The sequence below is a fragment of the Melanotaenia boesemani genome, chromosome 10 (genome assembly GCF_017639745.1).
Source record: "Melanotaenia boesemani isolate fMelBoe1 chromosome 10, fMelBoe1.pri, whole genome shotgun sequence".
NCBI lineage: Eukaryota > Metazoa > Chordata > Actinopteri > Atheriniformes > Melanotaeniidae > Melanotaenia > Melanotaenia boesemani.
In genome coordinates, this window is record NC_055691.1 from 28342141 (window position 1) to 28352905 (window position 10765).

Sequence of the window (10765 nt, forward strand, 5' to 3'; positions counted from 1 at the left end):
GTGATTATTAAAGTTAAATTATGAATTGCACCAGTCATGTGAAAATGGGATTCTGTGACTGGTCTACCAAACCAAACTGGTGAGTATTTTTGTTTTGCATGCTTTAAAGTAAAGATTAGGTAGGAAAATCTGCATTTAGTAAAATTTAGACTATGATCACACAATTAACTTTTAAAACTTTATTAGCTTTTAGTGCTTAATCTACACTCCAACAATCTGTGTTGTCTGGCAGAACTTATTTGTTGGCATTCACCAAACACCACTTATTATCCAGCTAATACCGTCCCTGCAATGAGGGACAGTGGTGGCAGCATCAAACTTTACTTCTCTGTAGGTTGAGCAGGAAGAACTGAGGGAAGGAATGTGTAACAGTTAAATAACAAACGTAACCAGTTAATGATAGGCAGCTCTATCAGTCTAATAAAAAAAATGTTTAAACTTCCAGAATGGTAAATAAGTGGTTTTTACTTTCAAGCTCCAAGACTGAACTTTACTCCTTATTAGGTCTTATTTGGGTAAAATTTAAAAAATGGATGAAGTACATTTGACAACATTAAAGGTTCTGAATGGTTTTCAGTTCAGTTTTGATACTCGGTTGTAAACTGAAAATACCAGAGATACTAAGAGGAAGAGTATCTAGGGCAAGAGATCAGTGGGTCAACAGTCCAGGAAACAGTGTTTCTTGTTTTTCCACAGGAAAGAAAGCAAACGGGAACAAATATGAGGGATTCAGCGAGTCAAAAGAATTAAGAAGCATAAATGGTCTAATTTTCAAATTTTATTGAGACATTGTTCTCAATCACAAAACTGGAACTGATTGTTAAGAGTGCTCAGTTTGCAGACCAACAACTTTTTTACAGTAAAGTCCCAAGTGAAAGGCTTTTTGCAGTAGTGAGCCTGTAAAAAAACATTACACTAAAACAGTGGTTATAAATTGTGGTAGTGATAATACAAATATAACAAATATATCAGAAAGTAATATGTTCAAAGGGAGGAGTATATTTTCCCCCCAAACTGCTCACAAAATAGGACAAAAGTTCTTTTGCTTGGCACACGTTACTAGTTCAGCTGAATCAAGAAGAACTCAAAACAAATAAGAAATGAGCCTTAAAAAATACAGGAAATATATGTACACACATCCACATGCACACACATACACTCACTTGTGAGGTGGTGAGAAAAAATAAAAAGGAGGCAGCATCAAGAGTAGATCATCCATCAGTCCCTTAAGGCTAGTCCTAGACTGGACCAGCTTCAGAGACATCGGCGTTGGGGCTTACTGTGCTCCGACATAAGAGGTGGTCCAGTCTAGCAAAAGCTGACTCTAAATTCAGCTTGATTCCTTCATCTAACATAAAAGAGAAAAAAAAAACATTTCTTGCAGGACACCTAGCTTGTGTTTACATGGATGTTCTGGGGACGAGTGTAGCATAGTGACATTAATGATACTGTATTGCACTAGGCCAAAAGGTCTTCATTATCACTGGAATTTATTAAATCTATCTTTAGTTCCAAACAAATGAACAAGAAAACATGCATTTTCTGTTTGGGCCTAATTACAGGAGAAAGGAGCCAAAGATAAAATTTTCGCTTCACAGTCCAGTGCTTTGTAAAAATGGATGTTGCATCAAACTCTTCTGTAGACTGCAAGCCTAATTTTTGTTATTTTAATCAAAGGTTTTGTCACTGAATTTGACTCATTCACAAAGTCTTCCTTTAATTAGAAACAACAAAAAAACACAGTGTTTACTCTTTGTTGGATTTTGGCAGGAAAAGGGCAGAGGGTGGAAGCAGAGCAAAAGCTGAAGAATTATCCCAATCTGAGGTGCAACTGAATGTGAAGACACACTGGCCAAACATGTACACTTTCTTACAATGTTAGTGTGTGCATAATGAGACACATTCAAGAAATCAAATAAATTATTGTCCGTGGCGTTGGTTCAGGCAAGCTCATCCTATATGAAGGCTCTGTGTACTGTGGAAGGAGCCATCAGGTGGATCACAGGATGAGCACAAAGTCTGTGGAGGCAGCTGGATGTTAGAACTCATCGTGTCGAGTGAGAGCCTCTCCGAAATCAGTTGCCTGGCTACCCACAAACAGGTCGTACTTATCCACGATTTCTGCTTTGGTCAGACGGCCGTCCTGACAGACAAAAAGTAAAAACCATGATCAGTTTTATGTTTGTGCTGCTTTAAAATAAATAAATGTCATATATAGAATAACTGGTCTGCAATGCAATAATATATCATCTGCGTAGTTTTGGATGTCCTTGTGTCACTGTCTAGATATTTGGTATATTCTAAAAGTTAATTATGTCACTGGGTAGGAGTCAATCAGGCATGTTAGAGCAGGAAAAAGTTCTTGTATTTTTTGGAGTATTCAAAGCAGGAAGTAAAATTCACAATACACATTCCTGGGTCAATCTGTTATCATCCTGAACTTCTACATTACATACTTTGTCTACATCCGACTCGTAGACTAGATGCTTGGCCTCAGCCTCAGCATGATCGTAGTCACTGGGCAAGATCCAGTCTCTCGTCTCATCCTTGTCCATTTTCCCATCTTTGTTTTTGTCTCTGAATTCAGTGAATTGTTCCCTCTCGGTCTTTACCCACTCAGGTTCTGTGGTATCTCCATCCTGGTTGTACATATCACCTAGATTGCATGAGGACAGTGACAGGCTGAGTGAAGGAATGAGCGGTAATAATATTGCAATGCTACCTTACAAATCCTTTACATTATCTTTATGTGTGTTTAATACTGTTTCAATAAAAACAAAATATTTTTAGCACAAGCAGATTATGCTAATAGGCTAAAAGAACTTACCTATGTATTCATCCAGGTCAATCAAACCATCGCCGTTCTTGTCAATGTCTTCCATAGTTTCCTAGGAGGGAAAAAAACACTGGGGAGTGAGAATGTATGTAAAAAATACAATGTCAAAATTATCATTTAATACCTGTTTAAGTGTTTCACTCACCAATACTACAATATCTTTCATGTGATCGTACTCCTCAGGGTGAAGGAAAGCTGTAAACTCGTCTTTGGTGGCTTTCATGTCATTGTCCTGGTCAGCCATCTTGAACCTCCTCTCATCCCGAGCCATCATCTCCCTGTAGCTGAAGCCATCATCAGGGTCGGGGTCATCTGATGGACAAAAGTCACAACTTATTCAGCTTGTGTCCAAGTGTCCCAAGAGTGGGAAAGCAAATGCATATATATATATATATATATATATATATATATATATAGATCTATATATTGCAAGCATTTACAACTAAAGGCATAGATCAAACACATTCAATTAAAAACTTTCTGCAGATGTACCAAGAATATATCCATATGTGGCATTCTTATATTCTTCCCAGGACACCACTTCATCCCCGTTGAGGTCGTGGCTCTTCCACTGTCGATCCACATCATCGTAGATCCACCTTTTCTGTGCATGCTTGATCCACCTCTTCATCTCCTCAACAGTCACAAAACCGTCTTTATTCTCATCTATGCGGTCAACCAACATGCTGCAGAAAAACAAAACTTTGTTAAACAGATTTCCTCTTCAGATAAGCTTAAATAACATAACTAGGGAATCAAAAAGAAGCCAACAAGTGGAACGAAGTAAGAGGAAAACTTTTTTTTAAAGCAAAAATCTGCCAACATGATTGGTAAACCAACATGTTTTGCTGAAAATACTAAATATCAGTGAATCAGGTGTTCTTACCCAAGCCTCTCCTTGCTCTCCTCTGGTGTGAGCTGGTCAAAAGTCTTGGCCTCTTCCTGACCTAGAAAGGCTTCATGGTCATAGTCAAAGTTCTCTGCATCATCGTGTTCCCGGTTGCTGAGAGGTTCATCGTGATGAATGCGGTTTTTCTTCTCTGTGGGTTTGCTGGTAGCATAAACCACACAGAGAGCAAAGCACATGACAAGCGGCCGCAGTTCCATCTTACGTTTGTGCAAACACGATCTAAACCAGAAAATTAAAAAGAGAAAGAAGAAAAAAAGCTGATTTTATAAAAAACATCTTTATATCCTTTTTTAAAATATCATTTTACAATGCACTCTCTGATAGTACACAATCCAATCACATTTAGTTACCGCTTATCACAGTTTTGACTCAACACTGCAAAAAGCAGTTTACAAATGTATGATTCACAGTGCAATTTACCCTTCGTTCTGCTTTTGGTACTTTGTGAAAGTTGTATAAATTCCTATTCATATCTTAGGACTTGCAGGACATATGAGTGAAGCCAATTACTGCTTCATGCTATAACTTAATTTCTTTTGAAAGAACAAAGAAGGGTTGGAACTCATTAATTATTTTTGCAGTTTTTAAATGGTGGAAACAGACTAACATTTCAACATGACTGTATTTTAGTAAGTGTAATGTAAACATAGCAGTGTCAAAATGTTAGATTATTTACATCATTAAATGCTGTAAAAGCAGTTGATGAGCTCCAGCGCTTCTGTAAAGATTGAAAAAAAGTGAAAACTGCACAAATAAACAGTACACTGCATAAGCCGTATTTGGTTAGACTTTGACAGTTATGCATAGCAGAATTGGACAAGTGTAGCCAAGACCTTCAGGGATGAAGTGAAAAGAAAACACCATTTTTCATGATCTCGCAACAAAATAAGGAAAACGTTCATATATTTAATAACTTTATATATGCGGTTTATTTAATAAGTATACTATCATTATAAATATATTTTTTCTTTATCTAAAAGTATCTTTGCTTTCTCTCCTGTTCGTGTTCGTCACTATCTTGACTGCTATACTGAAACATAAAATCACGTCTATGCTCTGATGTACGAGTACCGCTACCGTAAACGCTGCCTGTGTTTTGTGATTATAGCAATTAACCAGTTTGTGACCTTTATTTCCAATTCACAACAATTTAACTTAGATTGACAACAGAGTGGCTAACGGTTCATACCGCTAGTTCCTCCCTCTGTCCAGCATTTTCATTCGTTTAATGTAGGAAAGTACACAATACTCTTAGCAATAGTTCTTCTTCAAAATACTTGTTACGGAAAAGCATTTTGTTTTTAGTTTTAGTCCTTTACTTCATAATTTGCCAGGAGAACTCACCGGTGCCTTCAGGGAAGTTCGTCGTTTCTTTCAGCCCTCCCCTCGGAAACGCACCCATGTACTTCCTGTGCAATAACGACAACCGACCAATCAGATCCCGAGAAGACGAGTGTGATGTCGCTAGCTGATTGGTCCACTTCAAGGGAGCACCGTTGATTGGATTGGCCAAGAACCGCCACGTCCTCAAAGTCAACAAAACCCAGTTCATTCATAAACTACCACTGCGAAGGTATGAGATGGGGATGAATAACACTAAGTCACTAACAATTGGTAACTATATAGCACATGATATTGAAAATTTGTGTACAAACTAACTACAATACATTTTAAACAGAAAATCCACAAGTTTGGCAAAAATTCCTAAAGAATTTAAACAGAAATAAATGTAAGACCATACATTTACACAAAAAACTAAAGCTTTATTTTCTTATGTTTTAAACCTGAAGATCAGTGGTCAAATGAGGCAAGTACAATTTACACTTTTTTGATTGTATACATGACCATAGCGCCATCCCTACAGTTTCAAGACTGTTGGAAAAGTAGACAAAATGAATATGCCATGTTTTCCATTGCAGTTGTTCTCATTTTCTCACATTGTCCAGTAAATGTGGACAATGCATTGTATTTTTTTGCCAGCAGTTTACAGTGACTCTCCACTACAAGGGTAGTTATGATCCAGTACAGGGGAGACTTGATGGTCCTTATGGTTAGATGTAACAAATGCACAATCCACTTAAAGTAGAGGGGGCGGGGCGAGGGGACCAGGGGTGTGACATGAATTCATGATCACATCAGACTTTTGAATTAATCTCATACATCATACATCTACAATTAACTGTGATGTTTTGTACTGGATATTCAAATAAGTCCTTCTGAAGCTCAGTGCAGAGGAGGCATTGTTGCATGTTATGTTCCAGCAAAAGAACCCCAACACAAAGTACAACACTAACAAAGACAGACATTTCTCCCTTTTGCAGTTAAAGTGTGTATATCCCACTGAATTTCTCCAAGATTTAGTACCTGACAAAGCAAGGACTGGTATCATCATATAAAGGTCATAATGTGGCAATGTCTCCATATCTCAACCAACTGCAGAGTCCTCCACATTTGTGTTGTCCATATTGTCTTCTATAACTTCTTGTGGGTTATTATTTTCCTCTTGATTTGACAAACAGTCTGTGTTCTGTTGTTCATCATCCCCTCCTCCTGTAACTAATAAACAGACATACTTGTATTTAAACTAGCCTTGGACAAAGCTAGCTCTTATAATTATGCTGCAGATGAAAAACCGCTTGGGTCAATCAACTCGTAAAAAGATGCACTGAGATAAACTTGTTTATCATAAAAGAGAAGATATAATAACTATATAAAAAATAAAACTGATTAAAGCAGACTGTATGAGATATACTGGCTGACCTGTGCCTTCTTCAACCTCTTTCTTGTCAGTAACAAAAATTCGCTGCATCGTCAGCTTCTTCATAGTGTGGCACATGTATTGGAGTTCAGGACCAATGTTTGATTTTCCTGCAGACACAAACCAGAAGGAAGCAATAAAAAAATAAACAAACTGTGGTAAATAAGAGTAACTTATTTACAGGGATCTGCATTTAAAAGAGCAGTGCAAAACATTACCTTTTTGTTGTTTCTCTTCGAACAGCACACAGGTTCCCAAAGTGTCTGAGGAAGGAAGCACAGCAAGAAATATTTTTTTAAATTTGACTATTTGACGAAAATAACATTTTTTAAATCCAAAATTAAGCTTTTTCAGTTAGCAAAAACTGTTTTCTTTGAATTATAAACTTGTTTTTCTATCAGAAAAACATCCATAAAAATTCTATCTCTACACTGTAGTAATAAAAATGAGCAATGGGAACAGCATTTTTTCAGTCAAGTTACATAGTTAGGATTATGTCTTCAAATTATTTTTTTCTCACCCTCATATTCCCCTGCAAACACATATTGTCCAACTTGCATCATAGGCTTCTCGCTGTCTATATCCTAAAACACAAATGGAAAATAACACTAGATCAAAGAAGCTGTACAGAGTCTGGTGTTTTCCTTTGACTTACAACATGGAAATAGCCGAAAAATTTACCAGTATCTTGCACGTGCCTCGACACTTGGACAGAAAGTCATTGTTGATTATTCCAGATAACTCCACCACAACAAGCCGTTCCTAAACACACCACAGGACAAATCAGTGGGGTAAAGTAAGAAAAATAGGGATTTAGAATGCTCAAAGACAGCGTATATGAGAAAACAAGACCAATTAAACATTTTTATTGAAAAAAGAATACTAAGATAATATAGTTGTATGGTGGGAAAACAATATTCTAGTCTTTGTAAATTGTAAATGTTTCAGAACATTGTTGCGGTTGCCACTACTTTGGCTAACTTGTTAGCTACAGTAAACTAGCATTAGCACTGCTATCTAGACTGAACGTTAAACTTAAACAGTTACGGCATTGAATACCTCCTCTTCCCACTCATCTTCCATGCCAAACTCCTAGAATAGAAGAAGAAGAATATTAGTTAACTAGATGGATGTAATTCCCCCCCAAAAATCAAGCCTCTAAGACGCGGTTTTAACTCCTTCCGCGAATGTACGGTGGCTGAAAGAGGGCCTTCAGCGTTTGCAGTCCTTTCAGTTATAGCTCCTTCCGTCGTGGGGCGCTGTTGCTCAGTTATGTGTGTACATTTCACAAGTAGAAAGTAAATGAATGAAGTCTGTCTGTCTGTCTGTCTGTCTGTCTGTCTGTCTGTCTGTCTGTCTGTCTGTCTGTCTGTCCCATTTCTAAGGATTTAATATAACTTAACCTGAATATTGGCTACCTGTAGGCACTCATACACATATCTACCATTAATATTATTAATGTCTTTCTGTAGCAGGCCACAACCGTGGTGATGAGATGAGATGGAATAAAATAAGGTGAAAATTCTTTATTGATCCCCAAGGGGAAATTCATCTGTCAAAAGCAGAGGCTACAAAAATAGGATGAAGCTGAGACATCAAACATATTAAAAACTAAATAAATTGATAATATTAAAAAAGAGAAACAGAGAGAATTTAGTGTGATTAGAAAGAAAACAATCAGAAGCAAAATACAAGGGAAGCTAATTGGAACATTTGTGGGGGCACCTGAGATTAAATATGAGCCCTTGAGCTTTTTAGTTTTGCTTCGCCAAAATAGGTCTGTGTAACATGACATAAAAGTAAGCCAGCACCGGTACAAACCTCTTTAAGATGCTTACTTGTGAGAAATGAAAAACGGTAACATTCAAAATAATTTTTAGCATTAAAGTGATGAAATAAATGCAGACATTTAATATTACCTGACAATGTCTATATTCATAAAATCAAACAATCAAAAACAGATAAAGTTTTAATGAAATTTTAAATAATGAAATTCTATAAACATATTTAGCATAACAAAAAAAAAACAAAACAAAACAAAAAAAAAAACCTACAGTCTACCCAGACAAAAAGTGAGAAGTTAGAAATCCCACTATCACATACTTGTAACTGCACCTTACACTCTTACAGTATTCACTAAATATTAAAAAAGGACTGTTTTGCATTTCACTTTGAAAGGAGCAATGAATATTCCTCCACAGACAGCAAGTCTGACATAATGATAGAATGAACTGGTGTAACACTTAACCTGTTTAACTCGTGGTATAACAAAGTCAGCACATCAGCTGGTGCTGACACACAGATTTGGAAAATGAAGTCCTTCTGCTCCTGTGCTTTAAAATACCTGCATTTTTTTCTCAGATGAATTTAGCTGGAGAGGTAAAAAGCAGACTCTGGATTTATTGGCCAAAAACGGCATAGTGTGAAATTACACGTGTTTGTATTGTATATACTAATATGTTTTGATAGAAAATAAACCAACCCTTTTTTATTTATGAAAACAGCACTGTATTTAATGAATTAGCATTTTACAGTGATGAACATATCTAAATTAATATAAAACATTTGGTTGAGAAATAGTATTTCTCTCTCAGTAATGTCCAGGTATCGTTCATTAGGACAGGTACGCATGTAGAGCATTTGCTCAGATGCCGGCAGTGTTCGCAGCCTGTAAATACCTGCATAAATGTAAAGTAGGTTGATACTGGCTGCACCTCACCCCCAGAAAAAAAATGGAATCAGAATCAGGCAAACTAAATTAAAGGGGGTGCAAATCCCCCTTGTGCCTTCTCCCTCCCCATTTTTGCCCTATCATCTATCTCTGGACCATGGTGGGGTTGTCATGTCGACCATCCCACAAGTTACTATGACAACGGCTCAAGGGGAAGCTCTTGCTAGTGAGGTTATTGCCTCCTTGGGGATGTAAGAAGGACAGGGGGAATGTGAGCTCAGACAAAAGGACTTACAGACACAGAAAAGACATAAATGAAGAGAGAGGTCAAGTTGGAGTATGTTAACCAGGAGTGTGTTTGTGTGTGTGAGTTAACATTTATAATCCCACAAAACAGGACGTAGTGTGCTATTCAGAGTTTGTTCACTGGAGCATTGGACGCAGTACAAAGTTTTCTTCATCCTGGACCTGAACTGTGCCTCTCCTGTACATGATGTATATGATATATTACACTTCCTGCTCAGTGCCATACCCTGGGGCAGTTAAGGGCGGGGGCAACAAGGGAGTGACATCAAGGACCCTCCAAGGTGTCAGATGAGTCCCGAGCTGCCCTTGCATTTTGTCATATAAATGTCATAAATTCAAGTTTGGAGTTGGGAAGCTTTGGGCTCTCCCTCTGCCTGGGGGGTATCACAGTGGTTAATTGCCCCATTAGCACTGACAGGGTAAATTGGTGGAAGGGCTAACTATATATTACAGTGAAAACAACAAACCTCTGGCATACACCTGAGGGCATGAAAGGCTTGGTGTGTTTAACAGTATAGAGGCTGTGCATATTTGCTTGTGCAAGAGTCTAAGTGTGAGTAAATTGTGAATGAACTTGAAAATATTGATATATGTCGATCACAGAGAATGCCTCTGCTCATTTGTGCTCTAAATTACCACAATGCACATGCAACATAAGGAAATTATTGTAAAACAGATGTAATGTATGGACTGCTTTTAAGAAGGTTGTACAATCATGTATGTATTTTCTGTGACCCACAAAACTATACAACACATTCCCTACTTATGCCTTTGTCGCATTTGGTGCATAAAATGCACTCACAAATTAAAATATGAAAAGAAATGTACATCCATGAGAGACATACATAATCAGAGCTTATTTGAAAACATTTAATCAATGCTATGGTTGGGTATAATTTTAAGCTGTTTGTTTATGATAAAATTCAAATAAGCCAAGTTATTACTGTCAAATGTCTTGAAAAAGAAGCACTTGACAAGCAAAATCAATAAACAAACATGAATGCAAAAAGCAGTTTTTCAGAAACAAGCAAAGCTCCGTATTATTTTACCTTCAATCAACATTTGTGTGTGTTTTTATTTAAACTTTTAAAATCATTAATCAAGCCCAAAAAAATCACACACACATACTGGGCTGACACACACAATGTCAAGACTAACGTTAAAACCATGTAACCCTTCCCTGTCGTTGTCTTTTGTTCTTAAAATGACAAATTGTCACCGACTTAACTGCAGCCATAACAAGACGAAACCCTTAAAGACAACAGAGCAGTCAGTGATTTATGT

At 37.1% G+C, this 10765-nt stretch overlaps 2 protein-coding genes across 2 annotated transcripts; both read right to left on the bottom strand.

Moving 5' to 3' along the window:
* Nucleotides 1–765: 765 nt before the first annotated feature.
* Nucleotides 766–5224, bottom strand: calub (calumenin b). Its single transcript, XM_041997279.1, has 7 exons — nucleotides 5091–5224; nucleotides 3723–3965; nucleotides 3329–3522; nucleotides 2982–3148; nucleotides 2828–2888; nucleotides 2457–2656; nucleotides 766–2143 (listed from the first exon to the last, which is right to left on the bottom strand). Exons 2-7 carry the CDS (start codon nucleotides 3941–3943, stop codon nucleotides 2039–2041), a joined length of 948 nt encoding a protein of 315 aa, XP_041853213.1. The 5' UTR covers nucleotides 3944–3965; nucleotides 5091–5224; the 3' UTR covers nucleotides 766–2038.
* Nucleotides 5225–5495: 271 nt separating this feature from the next.
* Nucleotides 5496–7719, bottom strand: gtf3c6 (general transcription factor IIIC, polypeptide 6, alpha). Its single transcript, XM_041997280.1, has 6 exons — nucleotides 7564–7719; nucleotides 7186–7266; nucleotides 7025–7088; nucleotides 6723–6767; nucleotides 6507–6614; nucleotides 5496–6302 (listed from the first exon to the last, which is right to left on the bottom strand). Exons 1-6 carry the CDS (start codon nucleotides 7585–7587, stop codon nucleotides 6172–6174), a joined length of 453 nt encoding a protein of 150 aa, XP_041853214.1. The 5' UTR covers nucleotides 7588–7719; the 3' UTR covers nucleotides 5496–6171.
* Between the last annotated feature and the right edge of the window lie 3046 nt (nucleotides 7720–10765).